This window comes from Mastomys coucha, unplaced genomic scaffold, assembly GCF_008632895.1.
Source record: "Mastomys coucha isolate ucsf_1 unplaced genomic scaffold, UCSF_Mcou_1 pScaffold3, whole genome shotgun sequence".
Classification (NCBI taxonomy): Eukaryota; Metazoa; Chordata; class Mammalia; order Rodentia; family Muridae; genus Mastomys; species Mastomys coucha.
Genome location: NW_022196909.1, coordinates 17,737,145 through 17,757,998, shown reverse-complemented (window position 1 = coordinate 17,757,998; position 20,854 = coordinate 17,737,145). Strand labels below are relative to the sequence as shown.

Below are 20,854 nucleotides of genomic sequence, written 5' to 3'. Positions count from 1 at the left end.
AGCTAAGCAAATAGCTTTTTATAGAGCAGGGGCTCTCAACCTTCCTAATGCAGAGATCCTCTAATACAGTCCTTCATGTTGTGGCGAATCCCCCCAGCCACAAAAGTATTTTTGTTACTACTTCATAACTGTAATTTTGAGGTTGTTATGAACCCTACTGTAAATATCTGATATGCAGGCTATCCGATATGCTACCCCAAAAGGGTAACATTGAAGACCTGTGCTCTGTGTAAAAGCGTAAGGTATCATTCAGACCCAAGGAGCAACGGGAAAACATGGATTCTATGGTGATTTCCAATAGACAAGACAGTGCTGAACGTCTAGAAGCTGTCCAGTGTGCCCAGTGGAATAAAGCAACCGTTCTTTCTACAGTTAGGACAACTTCATGTTGCATCATGCCTTTCTAGACCCTTCTGTCTAGACCTATATCCTTCAGTGTTCAAGTCTAGCTGTAATCCCGTTTTATTATTGTTCCATACACTATCTCTAAAGCCCACTCTACACCATGGATTTTCTGTAAACAGCCAGTCCGGAATGGAACGAACTTGATAAAGGTATGGAAATCTCAGAAAAGTTGCCGCAGCAGGTTTGCAGTCAACGTTGACCATTTCTGCACTGAGAAACTGATCTTGTAAGAAATATGCAAACGTCACCTCCACGGCTTCCCAGGCCCAGGTCCTGTACTTGGGATCGTGAGTCAGTCGCCACATGTACATGTACGTCTCGATAACCTCTGGCCGTAAGATGTAATACTTTTCATTTTGCCTCGTGGCAATAGCTTCCACGCCGCCATCAAACCGGAATGCTTCTGGTCCCAACTTCACATCTAGAGCACATGCAATCAGTTAGCAAGGGTTACCTCCTGAATAAGGGTGGGGACCTTGACCAAAATCAGACACCCCAGAGTGATTAAGGGCTAGTTATACACGTCATACAATACACAATAGTCAAGATACTTCTAAATTTGTATCAGTTAAAAGAATCCATTTTATCCCAGCGCTTGAGAGGCAGAGGCAGGTGGATTTCTGAGTTCGAGGCCAGCCTGGTCTACAGAGTGAGTTCCAGGACAGCCAGGGCTACTCAGAGAAACCCTGTCTCGAAACACCAAAAGAGAATCCATTTTAGAAAGTGACAATTCTTTTTTTTTCTCTCTTTGTCCCCATTTAACTCCTATTTACTGAACACCCGCAAGGTGTTTATAAGGTATTGCAGCCATTTGCTAGGTAGCTGAAAGCTTAGTGGTTGAGCGTTCTCTTAGAATGTCACAAAAGGCCAGTTATTTAATCTTTGTGTTTAAATGCCTATTTTTATGAATAGGAAGCCAGACACATAATCTCTTTATGGGGCTTTGGGGAAGTTTCTCTTTGAATTGGATCAGAGACCCTTGCTCAGTGTTATTGAGGTCAGTAAATAAGCTTAAACTTGAAAGGCCTATTTTTTGGTTACTTGACAAACCAAGATGTGTATTTTTGTAATAAAGCAGTGACTTCTATGTACAAGTGTAATTCCTTTTAAGATATTAGTATCATCAAATTTCACAGTGGTTTTCTTTCCCCTCCCTCTCTCCTCCTCCCGGATGATGGCCTAGGGCAAAGCCCTTGACTGAATGAAGTGAAAGCTTGCTTGAGGGAATGGTATGTGAATGCAGAATAATACATACTCACATGTGCGATTGTAAGATTCATGACAGGTGCGGGCGATTTCAGCCCCGAGTTCAAGGTAGTGCTGAGCTCTCGCTTCGGGAGCGCCATCTGCCCCAAGTGCAAACATGCCCCCTGCAAAGCACGTCAGGTGGCCCATCTTGTGTTCCAGGAGGCCTCCTTTCCACTCTGCGATGTATGTTAGTCCCCCGCTTGACCTGCGGATCAAGTGAGTCTCGATGGCCTGAAAAGGAGACATTTTAAACAGTCTGTAGCGTATCTCAAATTCACAAATTCTATATTATTATCGTGTAATCAATTGTTTCCTTTTCTTTCCTCTTTTTCTGCGAGACATGGCTTTGTTATAGATCACAGACTGCCTTGGCTTCACTATGCGGGGTGGGATTGCCTTTCGCAGCAATTCTCCTGCCTCAGCTCTTGAGTGCTGGGATTCTAGGCATATGCCAACAACAGTCTATGTTTTATACTATAATTAAAAATATACATAGCACTTTAATGGTGTATGTGAACACAATTCAAACAACTGCACTTTCAAACACTGTTTGCAATTTGCTTATTGTCTCAAATCTAACTTCATCAGAAATGTTTCTGCTTTCTGTATTCTTTCTATGTTCCACTTATTTATCTGGTTAGGATTTTCTCTACGGGCCCGGCCCCCTTGCCATTCTCATTCCCTAAATACCATTCCTTTCTCAAAGACAGGACCCTGACTCCACATCTCAGCTGAGTCAGCTCAAAGCCCAGGTCCCACTATAGTTGAAGAACAGAACATGCTGGGGTGTAAGATCCACGCTGGGGTTATTGTTGCTTTATCCCTCTGAGGCTTGAGCAGCAGAAGAGGAATGCAGAGGCGGGCTATTCTGGGGTCAGAGTGCATGGATTTAGATGGTATCTCCAATGCTATTGGGGAAGGCTGCAGGTCACTTGTTCAGCAAATCTGTAAGTCTGAGTACACTCCTCTCCATAACATGGAAACAATGCTGCCTATGGTGAAGACTCTGCAGCATTTTGTTTAAAAGAAGTCAGTACAGACACGAGCCCTGCTAAGCCACTTTTTTGTTTTACATCTCGTATGCGGTGATAAGAGACCAATCCAATTGGATGGTTTGGGGGAGATGGCTCAGTAAAACATGGAGAAAAACTGCCAATGGTGGCATCTGCTGTAATCTCAGTGTTCAGGAGGAGAAAGTCGGTGGCCTGGGCCTCGCGGGCCAATCAGAGTAGCCTCATTAGTGCGCTCCAGGGCAATGACAGACTGTGTCACGCACAGACAAACAAGGAGGACAGCTGAGGAATGACCCGAGTTGACCTCTGCCCACAAGCACACATGTGTACCTCCATATACACAGAGAAATGAAGTCACGATCATCTCCTCTTTATTCTATTGAGAAACATACTACTGTAGAGTTAAAAACTTTAAAGCAAATGATACTCAAATCAAGGATAAAAAATAGTGTTTACAAAACTCATTTGTAAGATATATTTTATTTATGCCCATGGACTGCTGATATTATCAAAAAGTAGGTTAGAAATAGAATAAGTCTTGTATTTAAAAAAAAAATCAGAAAGTATGAACTAGGTTTGGAATTGCTAATTTCCAATTCTTCTGATGGGAAATGATCACTGTGACCCAGGAAGAAAAGGACTCTCCCGGGCTCTGCAGAGATCTCTGTTGTCAGAAAAAGGACGGCTTCCGGGATGCACATGTGGGAAGGTAGAAGAATGCCTGAGAATGCGTACGTAACCCCCTCTACCTTTATTAGAAATAAACAAACAAAAGTGAGACAGTCAGAAATAAATGAACACCGCTGTGCTCATTAGCTGTGGTTAAGCTAATTTTATTGATGGTTTAGTTATCACATTAATATTTCATCCTCATTTAATGCAACTGAACATCTTAGCTATTTACAATTCTCATAACACAAATTGCAATAAAGTCCTTCAAGCAGATACTTGTTCATCACCCAGGAAATTATTCTTTCTCCATGGCAAGAGTAACAGCTTCTGAGCACAGATTAGAGCAACATTATTACCCTGTTATGGAGAGTGAATAAACTACTATATTCTTCTTCACGTGATTCTGACCAACTTGCTGCCTCCTAAAATAAACCATGATGAAGTTCTGTGCCCAAAGCAATGGTTTTGTGTGGAAATGGAAAAATATAAATATACCTTAATATGACTCTAATAAATAAAATTGTGTGTGTGTCAGATCTATAGGGAAGTGATTGAGGAAAAAGAACAGGAAACATTCTGTGGTTGAATTCTTCTATATTTGTATGAATTTGATGAAGCCTGTGAACTCTTAAAGGATGTATATCTTGTCCCGTTACAGGTTCTTTGCACTGGTGTCGAGGGAAGGCTATAATAACCAGCCGAGAGGTACTGTCTAGTGAAAGCACCCCTATCTGAATCGACCTAAGGCCAAAACGTGTGCCTGTGTCCCCACTGACTCAACAAGTCAGAACAATAACATACACTGCCTTCCTCTTGCTAAGAACCGGTTTTGTTTATGTTTTGTATTTGTTATGTTCTTCAGGCTGACCCATGACCTCCTGGTGTCAGCGGAGCCTTAATGCCCCAGGGGTGAATTACTGCTCCTATCTCATCTCAATCACATTAAAAAACATCCTTCATTTATACTTTGAAGTTTTGTACATGTATGCAATGTGTTTTGATCACATTTGACTTCCCCCAAACCCTTCACCAAGTTCTTCCAGACCCCCTTGGCCCCTACTTCTTTTAAAGAAATAAAAACCTCACCTCAACCCCCCACTGAGTCTGACCAGTGCTGCCCTAATGCACTGTAGGGGATGTGGAAGCCAACCTTGTGAAGGAGAGGTGGGATGGAGAGTGAGGTGCCACAAGCTCCTGAAACTCCTCAGAGAGTCCAGATCTGCCATACAAGGCACTAGAGCTCAATTCACTCTGGGCACACCTGGAGACGGAGGCCAGAGAGGTGGTCTCTTGCCAGGCTTCACAAAAATCCTCACATTGAAGATAGTTCCCAACTCCTTCTGAGTTAACTACCTCAACCAGGCAGGACTTTCATTACAGCACGCTGACAGTGTGGCAAGACGCGATGGGGGCTTGGGATTGGGTCAAACCCTGTATAAAAGCTCATGGGCTCGGCAATAAACTTAGATCTGTACCCTGATGCTGGTCTCTGGAGTCAGATTTCCTGAGATGTGTCATGTGACTCTACTGTCTCTCACGCCCACCCCCCACCCTTGGTCTTGCTGCCACAGGTCACATAGGTGTGACATTATGGGAAAGCCTACCAATGGCCAACACCCTGAAGAAAACAGACTCCCCAACGCAGCATATATGTAGCAGATGTGCGGCAAGGTCTTTATGCAGGTCCCCCAACAACTGGAGTAGGGCTGTCCTGGAATTTGTTGCCTGTCCCTGGATCCTGTTTCTCTAACTGGGCTGCCACCTTGTCTGGCCTCAGTGGGAGAGGATGTGCTTAGTCTTGCAGTGACTTGATGTGCCAGGGTGGGGGGGATAGCGAGGGGAGGGCTCACCCACTCAGAGGAGAAGTGGATAGGGGTGGGAGGGAGGGACTGTGTGTGTGGGGTGTACAACAAGGATGAAAAGTGAACAAATAAGTGAATTAATTAAATAAAGGAAAACAGACTCTTCTCCCCTAGTAGCCACCAACTGTGAAAAGCTCCTCAGCTGGTCATGGGAGCTTGTGAGCCCCTCCCAATCCATGATGGAATGCCAATGTCTTGATCTTGTACAATAAAGCACAACTTTGGTTAAAAAAAAAAAAAAGATTGTTAATGCTGCTTTTAAACTCAGCACTTTGTTTTTTCTAACTTTGGTCCCAAACTTGAAAATATACAATGGGTTGATTTTTTTTTCTTTTTTACAATTAAGAGTCAGTCAGAGGAAACACTTTGCCTCATTTGTTCCTAATGGATTTTCCTGTCATCTGTTTACATAAACAGAGTACACTCACAGTTACATGAGAACAGTTCTAGAAATTAGGGGAAAAAATACTTCAGACAATATTTCAAAAGGGCTTTTCGTGGACTATCAAAGGCCTTAGAGGGCGGCTTTGAAATGAAAACAGTTAAAATGTCTGCTAGGATGCTAATCAGATGACATATGCAAATCAAATTATACTGAAAAGAATTCTCAAGATTAACACCCAAAACCTCATTGGGAGGAGGAAAAGTAACCTCTATAGGAATGCGTTCTCTAGTGGTACCAAATGAGGACAGGACCAGAGGGACCATGGCGTAGCTCACATTTGGTGCTCATCACAGGCTGTAATAAAGGCTCCGTTACAGCTTCTGATGCCTGTTTGTGAGAGTGAAGAAGGGCTGTGGTTTGTTCAATGAAGCCCTCAACTGATGCTGGGAGGACAAGTACAGAATACTCAATCCTGCTAGCCAGGTCAACGCAAGCTACACTACAGTCCAACAAACAATCCGCTCAGACCTATAGGGAGGATAACAAAAATGTAGGATAAAGACTGAAAATAAATGGCATTACAAGCGTCTAAGGTCAGATGCGATAGAGTGTGCCTGACATCCCAGCACTTGGGAGGTGGAAGCAGGAGGGATAGTTTAATGTCACGGTTCCATGCCATCCTGGGATAGATGACGGCCCATTTCAACTCTTTCCCCCCTATACATGAATAGTATTGATTACAATAATATTCTGAGCCTTTGAGAAAAAGGTGCATTTTCCATGGAGTTATAATTTTATTAGATCTTTGGAGATAAGTTCAAATAGCAGGAGCGTTGGCCTGACTATCAGTAAGCATCAGCAATTTCAACTTAGCCAGTTTTCAGAATATAAACCCCTGATTCCTTCCCCATAACAGAAAATATAGCAATAAGGAAAGAACATAGTCACATTCTTAGGGGAAGGGGTCTATCCCAGGCAACGTGCCTTCAGGCAATGACACTGGAGCAACATACTTGAGACACCAGCAGGATCTTAGTAGACAGCGTCATCTTCAGGGAACACTGTATGTCCTCCTGACTTGACCAGAGTGGAATCTGGTCTATGACCCTCTGTCTTCACACAGTTGCTTATAGCTCGGTTTGGTCTGAAACTCACTCTGTAGCTAGTCTGACTTTAAACTCAAAACAGTCTCCTTATCCGCGCACACCTCTTCCCCAAATGCTGGAGGTACAGGGAGCCACCATTATGCCTGGCTAGATATATGATTCAGATGGGATTTGAATTACATAATACTTTCCCTGTTCTGTTAAAGCTAAAATTGTAAGTATGGTTATTATGGTTAAAATGATTGCAGACATTGAACCCTCCCTAACTGAAAATACTTTATAAGCCACTCATGAGGCACTCTATTTTTTTTTTTTTTTTTTTTTTTACATCAAAGCCTGATTAACATGCAAGTTGTAAGGCAGAACTGACTCGCAAGGATGATTTAGATATTGGCTTACCTGGACAGCATCAAAATACATCTCCTTGGCTTCGAGATCTGTCTTGTCAGACATTAACCATGCCTTCAGTAGATATTCATAAAAGCTGTCTCCAAGCCCTCCAACTGACACATGATCTGAAAGAGAGAGGGAAGTGAATTTCCCAGTGACTCAGCTTTTAATTCAGATAATGCAGCAAAATCATATCAGTGGCTGGGCTTCAAAACCCGTCAGCTGCAGCTCAATGGAACACATGAGTCCCAACAAATCCCCTCTTTCCGAAAGATCTCCTGAAACCAGCAGGTGGCCTGTGCAGTCATGGGATGTATCCTCAATAGTCTCTGGGCTACTCCTGCAAACACGATGAGAAATAATGGGGGGCAGGGTATCACCTTTAATTCTAAAAACCTGGTTCTCTACTAAAAGAAAAAGGCAAATTAAAATGTTCCATAATCTATATTTAAGTGTTTTAATTTTAGTCTAGATCCATTAAAATTTTAGGCATTAAATAAAACAAAAAATAGCAAGCCAGAGACTCGTTGGGTTCACGTCGTTTTTTTTTTTTTTTTAAAGAAATTTTCTATTGTTCTAAGTTTGAGGGGAGAAAGCAGATGTGACAAGTGTCCTAAAATGGATGAAAGCAGGGCTGGAGCGCTGCAGCCATGGCTCAATGGTTAAGAGCAGTGGCTGTTCTTCCAGAGGGTACTAGTTCAATTCCCAGCATCCATATGGCAGCTCAAAAGTGTCTGTAATCCAGCTCCGTGTGATTTGACACCTTCACACAGACATACACGTAGGCAAAACCACCAACGCACATAAAAGAAAAATAAGTATCCCCCCCCCCCCCAAAGAGCAGCCAGGAGATGGTGGTACATGCCTTTAATCCCATCACTTGGGAGGCAGAGGCAGGTGAGCTCTGGGAGTTCAAGGCCAGCCTGGAGTGAGTTCCAGGACAGCCAAGGCTCTGTTACACAGAGAAACCCTGTCCTGAAAAACCAGAAGGAAGGGAGAAAGCAGAACTGCTTGACTGTTTGTCTTCTCACACTTCAATCCCACAGTACATCTCCACCTCCACCTCCACTGCCGTGGACTATTGATTATGTTGATCTAAGGCAAAGATCACCTGTCTGCATTCACCTGCAAGCCGGGTTTCCGGCACATCTTTACAGCAAGAAGATGGCCACCGAGGCTAGGAGAGAGCACAGGGTGGCTGAGAGCCATTGGACCCCACAGCCTACATTGGGCCTCACATATGGATACTTTCCTTTCATCATAAAACACCAACCATAAGTCGAATGAATCTTTATTTTTTTAAGCACACTGCTTCCAAACCTCAAGCACAATCAATGTGAAACACCATGCCCAGACCTGAGAGAACTTGTGCATTAAGAAAATGGCCTTTCAAGGTTTCATAACACAGAGCTAAATCTGAAATGAGATGATGATTTCTTGATGTGGTTATCCAGGAGCGCATTAGTATATCTCTAGCTATAAAGAACTATTCTGTTGCCTAGCCAACAACTTCTCTTTGAATCTACATGGGTGCTAAAAGCAAATTATTTTCTTTCTTTCTTCCTTTCTTCTCTCTCTCTCTCTTTCTTTCTTTCATCCCTCCCCCCTGCCTCCCGCCCTCCCTCCTTCCTCCCTTCTTCACCTTCACATCCTGGTCAGGTTTCCACTCACCTATCTATACACACTGGAATTCAGGGGTTAATGAGGCTGGGAATGTAGCTCAATACAGGTCACTTATCTAGCTAATATTAAGGCTCTGAGTTCAATTTCCTAGCAACACACACACACACACACACACACGCACACACACAAAGTACAGCAAGAGCCATTAAATGGCTGTTTAAAAAATTATATTGTCTGATCCCCTGCCCACAAGCAGGGGACTGGAACTCTACACACTGTACTTCCATTGTGTCTTTTGAGCGCCCCTCCCCTTCTTCTCTGTTCTTAATGCTGTGATCCTGGCCCAAGCCATCACCAGTTCTGTCCTAGGCAGTTTTAACTGACAGCTTGACACAGCCTACAGTCACCTAGAAATGAGGCCCAAATAAGAGACAGACTGGCTCAGATTGACCTGTGGGCGTACCTGGGGAAGAAAGGTTGCTTTCTTTGTTAGAAGGAGCACTCAGTAGGTGCGCTGTACCACCTAGGTGGTGATGGGCTGTTTAAGAAAGTTCCAAGAAGTTCAAGCCTGGGAGTAAGCCAGCGAGCATAGTTCCTTCGTGGCTTCTGTTTCACGTTCCTGACTGCCTAAGTGTGCGCCTTTCCTTTGTAAGGTACTTTGGGGCCAGGGTTTTATCACAGCAACAGGAAGGACACAGGACAGCTCATGCTTGTCGCTGCTGCAGTACTCACTTATCTCATTTCCTGCCTTCACTCTCATGGGGGCGTGCTATTTCTGCTGAATTTTAGTAAAATTCAATAGCAAGGTCACTTCCTCAACTGTCACAGCGCTCGGGCAGCTCCAGGCAGTCCTGCGCATGCTCACTGGGCTCAGTATGTCCTCGGCAAGCTGCTCTGGTGTCAATCAACATCTCTCCACACTCTTGGCACCCAGCCCCTTCACAGGAGAATCTGATCACCACTCACTCAAAGCCCTTAGACCTTGCCTCTTTTGGAACCAGGAAGGACTTTCATTTCCCGGTCTTCTCCGTGGTATTGGTCACTTGGTCTTTGCTCACTTTTCATAATTCTTCAAAATTATCAGTGTCCGTCTCCCTTCGGGCTTCTGTATGCTTTATTTTTACGAATGTAAAGGACATACTTCATATCGAGGATCACATACAGACCTTCCCTGAAAACCTTGAAGGTCTGACCCCCCACCCCCCCTTTAAAAGTTTTTGGACAGCATGTCGTTGCTACACTTTTATTTCCAGAATTGGTCCAAGTATCTTGCCTCATCATGATCCATAAGGGCAGAGATTGGTCCTTATGTTCCACACTGGGCACTGACAAGCCTCTTTCCCTCAAAACGAAGCAATATCAATGTTAACAGGGACCTATTCCAACTAGCAGCGCCCGATTTTTATGTATTTAAATATGCAATTTCCTTATTATGAATAGTCCAGAATCATATGAATTCAATTTTAGGGAGAAATGTTTTTAAAGTGGTAGGTCTGATGTCTTAAAATAGCAGCACATGACCTTTACAGTTTCCTAAATGAATTACCGCAGAAACCTCTGACATTTACAAAGTAAATAGACGAAGTCGGGTCTCATCAATAATGAGACCTGCTGTTGTAAGCATGGCTGTAAGGAGACAAACGCAAGTGATGCATGGCAAAGCAAATCCCTGTCCAGTTACTGTCAAAATAACAAGGGCCGAATGAAGTTATGGGGAATGATGGCCCCAATCCAGACATGGTCTTCGGAGTCAGAACAAGGACAGGAAAGCTACCAGCCTGGAAAGGCTGGGTACTGCCCCCTTGGGTTATGAGGCCATAATGAGGGAAGAACAAGCTTGGGCATCCGGGAGTATTTTAAAGAAAAACGTGTTATAAAACAGTATATTTATTTCAGTTAATTTCAGTGTTAGTTAACTTAAAAATTTTTCCGGGCTATCAAAAATTAAAGTTAAGGGACAAAGAGGCACATCATGCTTTTGATAATTTTTGTATTTCATTCACTGAGCTTTCCTATCGTAGGTCTGGGTGATAGTTTGTGTGGTGACAGAGTTCTCTGTGTAACTTCTTAGTGGGCAGAGAAGAGATTTTTTTTTTTGGAGGGACCACCAACTTCAGAAAAAACAGAAAATTTGGTATTTTCATGCCTAACAGTTCTAAATGAGTAGTCACTCAAATCTTATGTTCTTCTCTAAAGGGGTAAATTATGATTTTTAGTCTGGGTAAGAATAGGTCCCATATAAAGATTTTTAATATAATGACAACAAAATAGTAAAACACTACCACCACCACCACCACACGGGATCAAAATAATTGCTTTTCCTTAATTTTTAACAACCTTCATATGAATCTAAATTTATCTGTCCACAGCATTCTTTCAGTGCTACTATACTAGTGACTCAACACACACACACACACACACACACACTCAGACATACATATAGACATACAGACACAGAAATCCACCAACACAGACACACAGTCTCTCTCTCTCTCTCTCTCTCTCTCTCTCTCTCTCACACACACACACACACACACACACACACACACACACACGTGCACGCCTGGCACCTCTCATCTACCAGCAATGATCACAAAGCCCGTTCCCCTCCCATGGCTAGGGGATGCTCTTTAGCCACAGCTAAGAAGCAGCCCTGACTTTTACAGAAGGGTAAATAGAACTATTGCTGAGAGAACGAAAGGTCAGATACAACACACCCCAGTAGAAAAACCATTCAGGTAAACAGTCACCGAGTAAGTATAAAGTACTGTGTTCTGGGCTAGCAAACACACTCATGGCATGTTTACCAACCTTTAAAGCTTTGATTCCCTAAGAAGGACATGCAGGAGCATCAGGAAGAGGACTGTGGGTAGAAATGACCCAAACTGTTCATCTGGAGAGAAAGAAGTAGAGGTGTAGTGGGTCGTACCAAATTCTAACCAGACCCTGGAAGGAGGAGGCTTCTGGGAGAACAGGTATGTGATCTGGAACTTAGTGGAGAAGTTAGATAAAAGAGTTGAGGAAATAGCACAAGGGAAATCCCCTAGATAGGGCCAAGTAGGCCATGGTTGAGAAATAAAAATAGAATGCTTTCTTCCTCATGGCTGGTACACAGGATGGAGGATGGGAGAGGGCAAGCTCGGGCCTCAAAGTCCTGTTTGTCTTCCATCAGAAAGCTGGCTGATAAACGGTACAGACGTAAAAGACTCTTTGTCTTGGAAAACAGAGCCAAATCTATAGTGTATGGGTGACTGAGCGAGCGAGCCAGGTCAGAGTGCTCAGGTGTAACTCCCTCTTAGTGTCCTTCCGAGTGACTTCTAAATCCTAAATTAAAGCAAGGAGGCCAGAGATCAAAGAGACTCTTCTCTAACTTTTGAGAGATCTGAGAGAAGAACTCTGACGTGGGTTCACCCCTTTGATAAATTTACATCTAATAGTCTTGTATGCCAATGTGCCGGTGGGCCTCACACGAGTCACGTTAGTCTCGGTGCCCCTCACACTCCTAAAGAGCGACGGGTCCCTGAAGACGGTGCTCCTTTGAGTAGTAGGCTCTAGCCACATTAGAAACTGAAGCAGAATTCAGGAAGATTTTTGTGGATTCACTGAAGGTAACAGTTATAACAACAAATGATATTGTTCATAAGAATGCCATTTCAGAAATTAAGCATATCAGTGGGAAGACTAACACTATTTTACCCTCACCCCCAATCTCCTTAATGTTTGCTTTCCTGGCTGGATTCTCACGTCTGATCCAACTCTGATCCATGAGTATACTTTGCTTTGGCTAAAGCATACAAAGAGAAGTGCCTCGTGGAGTTTTACAGCTGGAAAAGGAAGCACATCTTAATCGCCCATTCAGGGACTGGAGGTGGGGCTCAAACGGTAAAGTGCTCATCGGCTCGTCACATATGCATGGGGATCTGCATTGGATCTCTCTGAATGCACCTTAAGAAAACGTGGGCATCATGTCATGTACTTGCAATATCAGTAACCGGGAAGGCAGAGACAAGCAGCTACCTAGCCCACAGAGTTCCTGGCCAGTGAGAAATCTTACCTCAAAAAATAAGATGGATGGTACCTGAGGACTTCAGGTTAATATATACCCCCCCCAAACACACACCTGCATGCATGCACAGGAGTACAGCCTTGTCATACGCATGCAGTTATCTTTATATATATACATATATATATATGTATATATATGTGCATATACATATAATATTGCTATAACAATAAGACTTAACAAGTGGCATTTAAAAGGTTAAAGTTCTACAATTCAGGGTTACAAATCATATCAATTAGCTGTATTTTATGTCTCTGTGTGAGTGCTTGCATGTATGTGTGCATATTATGTACATGCTCAGTGTCCACATTGGGCTGAAGAGAATGTCTGATGCCTCAGAACTGGAATTATAGGCAGTGTGAGCCATCCGAAGTGTGCTGGGAACTGAACCTGGGTCCTCTGTAAGAGCAGCAAGTGCTCTTAACCATGGAGCCATCTCTAGAGTCTCTCCATAACCTTTTATACCCTGTTACATTAAAATCAATTGTGTATCTTTTTGTTATCATTGGATCTTTTGGGTATGCACACACTGCTTGTTTGGAAACTAATTTTTTTTCTTAGTTTGCAGATATACCATGTCGACACATTCCACTACATAAGAAAAGCAGAAACCACCTTCGTTAAAGTCGCCACCAATATCATCAGAAAACAAATGAAGTCAAGCTCATGACGAGATAGATAAGGCTTCTGAAGTTCTAATTTTTATCTAGAAACTCACATTTTACCACTATGGTTACAAACAGCAGCTTTTCATCTTCAAGAACCAACTCTAACCAGGTCCGAATAACCAGCTGTTTTTAGTTGTACTTTTGAGTAAAGATGATAATCATTTCTACCATGATTTTTCACTTCTATGCGTGACTCATGAAAGAATAACCCCAACCATCCCAGAGCGAGCAGTAATATCGGTAATAAATAACATAATCTTGAAACACACAATTTCTCTCACCCAACTGTCAGTTTTCATCCTGTGTCAGAAACGCTTCTGTATACATGTCCTTCCCTTGCCTCACACAGCGGTCATTACTGTGATGGGGGACACTGATGGTCAACTCTGCAATCTAGAACCATTTAGGAGACAAACCTCTCATCACGTCTGCAAGGGAGATTCTAATGGGAGTTACCTGGAGTGGGATGACCCATTCTAAGCATGAGGGGTACCATCCAGTGCGATAGGGCTCCATGCTGAATAAAACGAACAAAGCAAGCTGAACATCTCTCTACTCTGACCGCTGCCTCAAGCTACTGCCACCACGATCGACTACCCCAGGGAACTGTGAGCCAGAATGTACCGTTCCTTCACTAAGCTGCTTTCGTAAGGGTTTTGTAAGGGTTTTGTTACACTAAGTCACTCACACGATCACCTTACTCAAATCAAAATCATTCCTCTGCTTCATGAGAACACGCGTAAGTGAAAAATCATGGTAGAAATGACAGTGAAGATCGGTACTGTTCAGTGTATGCCTTGGTTCTTATACAGCCGACCAGATGTATTCGCCACTATCCACTTGGTATAAGTGTAGGTATGCACAGGAAAAAGGCAAGTTGTCTCAGTATTTATAAGCTTTTGACCCTGTGGACCCATGAAAGGTGTCAGCAGGACTTATAGCAATCTGTAAAGCACACTGAGTGGGAGCCTTCTTTATGGGTCTAAGGCCTCTGGACGTGGGCTCAGCTGACAACAGGAGACATAGGTTTAGCATGATTTCACTGACATCACTAATGTGTTCATTAAAAGAAGTACTTCTAAAAGAACAGTGAGGTGTAATTATCTAAGTATATGTTATTTAACTGGAAGAAAAAAAAAAAGCCAAAATTGGAGTACAAATGTAACGCCTTCGGCATAGCTTGGTACCTCAGTTGCTTTCAGTTGATACTTAATACATCACAGCCTTCCCAAATTGGCTTGAAAACATTCCTTTTTACAGATCCAAGTCTTCAGACCTCTGTTGAAAGTGATCTGAAGTGGAGGACTCTGGCATCAGAAGATGTGTTTGACACTTATTATTTCTCTTCTAAAGGTAAGTCACTGACAAGGAATCTTTACCTGGTAGCTTAAAGCTATAAAGAGAAAGATTTCGGTCTCAGCTTCTAATTCTCCCAAGTCAAAGTCGAGAGTGTCAGAAACAGAGCGGTCTAGCGACTGCCCTGGGCAAAAGTATCACCGTCGGCCGCACAGAGGAACCCACTGGCCTTCTAACCACACAGCCAACCTGCTGGGACTGGAAGTCCTCCATACACTGGCTAGCTCTTTCTTTACTGATTAATGATTTGAAATATGCTTCTAACAGTGCCCTCAGACCCCAGCTATCTGCGGAAAACAAGCCGTGTTAAGATCCATTCCCCCTTCTCAATGAGAACTGCACTTGCCCTCCCCCTCTGTCACTCACCCAAGAGTGGAAGAAAGCTCAGCTTTGGACTTACGTTGACCCCACTGTCCACTACTGGGGTTCAGGTAGTTAGGATAAAGGCCTTCTGGTTTGTCCAGTTTGTTCAACACTGTTCGAATATTCATTACCTATAAAGGAAAAGGAATGTTAATGTGAAAATCTAAGAAAAAGTTCACATGCCATTCTCTCTCTCTCTCTCTCTCTCTCTCTCTCCTCTCTCTCTGGCCAGGGTTTAAAAAATATTTCAGATTTTTGTTATGGCAAAAACTAATAGGAATCAGTGCATAGAATCATAGGTATCTAGAACCCCAGACCCCAAATCGAGACCTCCAATCTCTATATTAAGGCTATATCAATGCATAAAACCAATAACTACTCTTTTGGAACTGTGCCTTTGAATAGGATGATATGGAAAGTAAACAAATATAAACAGTAGCTCAGGAGAAGACAAAGGGTGTGGATAAAAAGAAAAGGAATTATGCAAATTCCCTCATTGAGCTCCACCCACTCAGTGCAAGGGTATCAGGAGATGGGGGATACTGAGAAGGGTGGAGTCTTTGTCCTCCCCGCCCCCTTCCCCAACCCCTTGTGCAGAGGCACAAACAAGAGGTTATGGGAGCACTTGGGCCTAGGCCTGAAATCTTCCTGGCCTAACCCCTAACTGCAGATGGGTCTGTGACCACAATGTTAGAAATAAGGTTCTGTTATGAGCCACTCCCTGAGCAAACTTTTTGCTGTGGAAGTGTGTTCTCTGAGGATAAGGTGGACAGGACAGGTGGTGAGGGGAGGTGGCAAGGCTGTACTGTGGTAGTCAAATGGTCTGGAAAGGCTGATGTGCTGGAGGGGAATTTCAACAAAGAGAACTATCACTCTAGCAAGGCCTTTTGCTTAAAGAGGTAAAAACTAAAAGCTGAGTGGTGTGGCCATATGATAATGGATGCATTACTGTTGGGGCCCAAAAGCCCCTGGCACCTTAGTCTCTATCTTGTCCCTGGGCCATCGTCTATAAACTAACACTCTTTTGTCTCTTCCACTATCTTGCTTCTTTCCTTGCAATGACTTGGGACATTTTACGATAGAGGGCTTTCCGGATACCTTACAATGAGGACATTCCTCTCCGGACTTTTCACAATGAGGACACTCCTTTCCAGACATTTTATGATGTGGACATTTCAGTTACACTGATGTGTAACCAAACTATAATGCAGGTTTGGTCCGTGCACTTGGGCAAATACCTTTGTGGTCTGTAGTTATAAATAGTCCCTTTCCCTAGAGTAAATTGGGACTTGATCAGAAAGAATATTTTGTCTTGTCTCCTTCCTTTGCGTCTCCTGTTCCCAAATTTGTCGTTGCAGTTCTCTCTTCTTGAGAGAACCCCGTTAAGTCCTGCAGGTCGGGTCACATTACATGTATGTAATGTAATGTAATGAGTTTGCATATTGAAAACAAATCTATTCTGCTGCCACTTCGTATATGTATAACCCTTTTTGCTTTTCACATGTGTGCTTCATACAGTATACACAACGGTACACATTTTTAGACGGAATAAATTTCACACAGATAAGCAACTTCCTTAATGGACAGCAAGCCACAAGGCGGAAGGTGGGCCCTCTTACCACGAGTTCCACAGTATCAAGGAGAGACTAGTTTGACTGGTCAGGTGAAATAAGGCATGTTACAAAGTGTCCCACAGACACACAAACATTGTTTCCTTTCCCACACTGCAGAAGTGTTGCAAAGACTCACCTTTTCCGCAAAGACTGGGTTTCCTGATAAGTGGGCCAAGTGCATAAACTCCAAGTGGAGAGTTCCAAATTCTGCCAGAATACTGCTGCCTCCAGAGGCCCAGGGCCAGTTCCGCCCGATCCCACTACAGAAGAGATGACATGGAGGGAGTTATGGCTCATGTGGGCTCCATTTTCCAAGGTTCTAAGTGGCAGATGCTGTAAAGCTCACACACCTCTGGGACAGTATTCCTATGAGAGTGGACTTTGGATAACATACTATACATTTTTTTTTCTGGCTACTGGTTTTAAGCTTTGAACTTCTATATCCCTCCTGAAGCTCACTGTTGACTTAAATGAGAAAGTGCAAAATATGTTCCATGTAGGATAGTTTGGAAGGTCCAGGTGCTATGTAGCATCCGCGCTCTGATGCCTCATACAGCTTTTCAACATTTTAATTGAGATTGCATGGAATTTTAGATATTCACATTATCTTTAAAAATCTATTTGGATAGGAGGTAAATTTCAAACACTTTTACTTAAGAACTTCTGTCTTTTCCAAATCCTGCCTCCAATTACTAGACTTCCGTATGTGTATCTTCACACTAAATTTTATCTATTTTTTTTAAGGCACTGACTCACTGCCTGTCTTACTTCATCTATGCTTAAGAATATAAAATTATGTTATGTAAACCTCAAGGGCATGAGTTGCAAATATATTGCTGGATGATTTATCTCAAAAAATACTTTTAAGAAAGAGATCCTTTTTTGTCTTTTTAAAACATGTATTGTGTAGGTTTGTGATTGTGCTTGCTGGTGCATGTATCCTTAAGCACAAATGCAGAAGCTATGGAGACATCAGGTGCCTTTCCACATTAGTCTTTCTGCCTTACTGCCTTTGAGACATAATCTCCCGCTGAACCCTGAGCTAGGCTGAAAGTCAGAAAGCCCAGAGATTCTCTAGTCTCTGCTTCATCACACCATCACAACCAGCTATTTGTGGGAGTGGTGGGATTTGAACTCAGGTATTCATACTTGTGCATCAAGTATTTTTATCCAATGAGACATCATCCCAGTCCCAAACAGGAAATGACTCTTGAGACATGATCAGACTTTTGGGTGTAGTTTGTTTTGGGAGAAACACTTAAATCGTCAAGACATATATAATTCAAATAATGTTAAGCATACACCTGGACCGATAATTTCAATTTCCGTAGCTGCAAACGCACATCTTGGTTTTGGTTCAGACTTGCACCTGGTATGCATTATTTGCTACGCAGGAGTGATCATGAATGACACTGGGTGACAAACATGCTGAGATGACCTAGGCACCACAGGCATCACAGGATGCCTACTTGGAGCCCAGAGCTGAGTTAAAGAATAAGACTTAGGGAGGAGGGAGCAGTGAGGAGGTGAAGTAGGCCTCATTCTCTGTCCTCGTGGATGTAGGGAGAGGGGTGGCAGGCACGGTGGCCGTCACACCTGAGCCCGGCACCCAAATTCAGCTGAAAGGTTGGTTTTCCTATTCTGAACACAGATTCTTTTCAAGTGTTCTCGGTGCTCCTTAAACTTTCAAGCTACCCCTTTTTTACAAGCGTAAACCTCGCCAGCCCTGTCACTGCCTGTAGTGCCAGGCTGCTGAAGAATGTGGAACTGAATGAAGAGGAAGCTGGGCACGGGAAGCCCTGGGCCAGCCTCTCTCTGACTCTATCCATGTGGAGCCAAGTCCAGGTTTTGCTCCATAGCTCACAAGTATGGTTGATATACCTAATCAAAGGGAACATGGAGACCAGAAAACCTTTCATTCATTCATTCATTTTAGACAATGTCCTAAATGTTTCATTCTTGGAGTATGTGTTCCTCGTACTTTATAGTTAGCTTAATGAAAGGGATGTTAAGTTATCCAGATGTATTGTAAAGTTACCTTCAGATTTGGTTAATTGTGGCCAGAGCATGTAGCAATGGGTTATTTGTTGTCAGGGCATATCAATGTGTTTACTCTATACATTTCATCACCAAAGTCAAACCGGTTGAGCACAAGTACAAAATCCTCCGTGGAGGAGAAACACTAAGAACTAACTTGTAACATAAGGCCTTATCAGAGTAAGACAGTGTGACAGCTTCATCTGAGAGAAGGAGGTCACCGGGACGTAGTGAACAAGTCCAACCTACCTCCCCGAATGCAAGGGACTGTGTTTTTTCAACTTAGGGGATGAGACCATACAGAGGCATACTTAGACGTGCCAGTTAAACAACCTAAATGAACTAAATAAAACTCAAATTTATTTAGCATCTATACGTTTGTTCTTTGTAATTTATGTGATGCGAAAGGCAGCTGGGTTTAGTATATAAAAGCATGGCTTTGATTATCTCCCAGCACGCAGAATGAATGTATTTCAGGAAAAATTACGTGCAAGATGGATAGTGGTGCTCGTTCTTAAATATGCGACTGGGAAGTTAGTTGGAGGAGTCAGAGAGGGGACAGCTCAATCTCGATCTCATAGACAAATGAACAAAGACCAGCAGTCGACCTGGAGAGTGGATGGAGCACACCACGTCATGGAGACCGGTGTGACCTGTGAGGCAGCATCTACTCTTGCGTACCACATAAGTCAAACCCAAATTTTGGTCATTCATGGAGGGATCAGAAGAAAACTTTCTAAGATTGTTTTACTTAGCATGTTTTAAAAAGACGGGGCCTAGCCTAGACTGACATGGGACTCATGTTAAAGATGAGGCTGGCCTTGAACTTGTGATCGCCGTCCCCCAGGTGTCTGGGTTACAGGAGTGAACCACCATGCCTAGGTACAAGGTCTTTTTTGCTCCAGATTCTGAGTCTAGTGATGAATCTATGCATTCCTAAAGCCAAAATTCTTAAACACACTATAGGCATAAAAATGGGGGGGGGGGCTGTGAAAGGGGAAACGAACCCAGGGAGAGGTCTTCTCTCTTGATTTAGAAGTCAGGGTATCCTGTGTATCCTGCTATATCATAAGCCAAACATTTCAGTTCTTCAGTCCAAAATTACTCTTATCTGTAGATGGTGTTTTTAATGCTGTTTCATGACCCAGTTGTAGCATTTTTCCCCTGGCCTGTTTTACAAACATGAAAAATATTCTAGAAAAATATGTTAAAGGCAAAATAATAGCTTGTGTAAAAAAAAAAAAAACCCTATTAGCTTCGTAAGATAAGCCTGAAAGGGATGGCCATTTAAATATTCCCAGCCTTGTTATAATATCTACATTTTAAGCCAAAATGATGAGTCAGTGTATAGAAATGTATACACAAAGAGGCAATTAACATGATCTGGGCCGCTGCCAAAGGGATGGTTCAAAGAATCCTGGAACAGAGTTTTGAAGTGCTCTGTCCATCTAGTTTCAAATACTTCTGTCCCCCCCTCCCCCAGTGTCTTGCTCTCCCACTTTAAGCAAGAATACTGTTTGATATATATATCTTTCAATTTTCACTTAGCTTCAATGGCCAAAATTCTACTAAGGTTATCAGTACCTGAAAATAAAACTTATCACAACAAAAAATAATTGTCTTCAGCAAGTGAAAATACGAAACCGTCTTTAATAAAGACTGGACTCACTGGGTCCTTTGAAAACTGTGAAATAGTATGATTTTTATATAGAGTTTATACAGTTTATTAGTACAGGCAATACATCCTGATTCTATTGCACTCAAAGCATTAAGGGGTGATTTTTTTACTGACCTCATAGCTCTGATTTACAGTGGGCTTTGTGTGCCTTTTCTGTCGCCTGGGAATAATGGGTAATAAGGGCCAGAGGAAGAAAACACACCACCCATGACCCATTCTACTTCTGTCGGAATCCCATGGGAGATAAGGCTCTTCCTAAAGCTTGTAATGAGGTAAGCAGCCCAACGGGCATTCTGGATTGATGGTTCACCCTTCCCAAATAATCTTAAATAGAGCTTACCCCACGGGAGGATGTTTTATAGTCACTACCCA

General features: G+C 42.9%; 1 protein-coding gene across 2 annotated transcripts in view; it reads right to left on the bottom strand.

Annotated features, from left to right (window-relative positions):
• The window catches only part of Man1a1 (mannosidase alpha class 1A member 1), a 177,458-nt gene that overhangs the window by 17,486 nt on the left and 139,118 nt on the right, over positions 1–20,854 (bottom strand). For both annotated transcript variants that reach the window (XM_031348055.1, XM_031348056.1), the window contains exons 7-11: positions 16,904–17,027; positions 15,192–15,285; positions 7,091–7,206; positions 1,665–1,884; positions 654–826 (exon numbers count right to left, since the gene is read on the bottom strand). In XM_031348055.1, the coding sequence (XP_031203915.1) occupies positions 654–826; positions 1,665–1,884; positions 7,091–7,206; positions 15,192–15,285; positions 16,904–17,027 (727 nt within the window). The remainder of the gene's footprint in view (positions 1–653; positions 827–1,664; positions 1,885–7,090; positions 7,207–15,191; positions 15,286–16,903; positions 17,028–20,854) is intronic.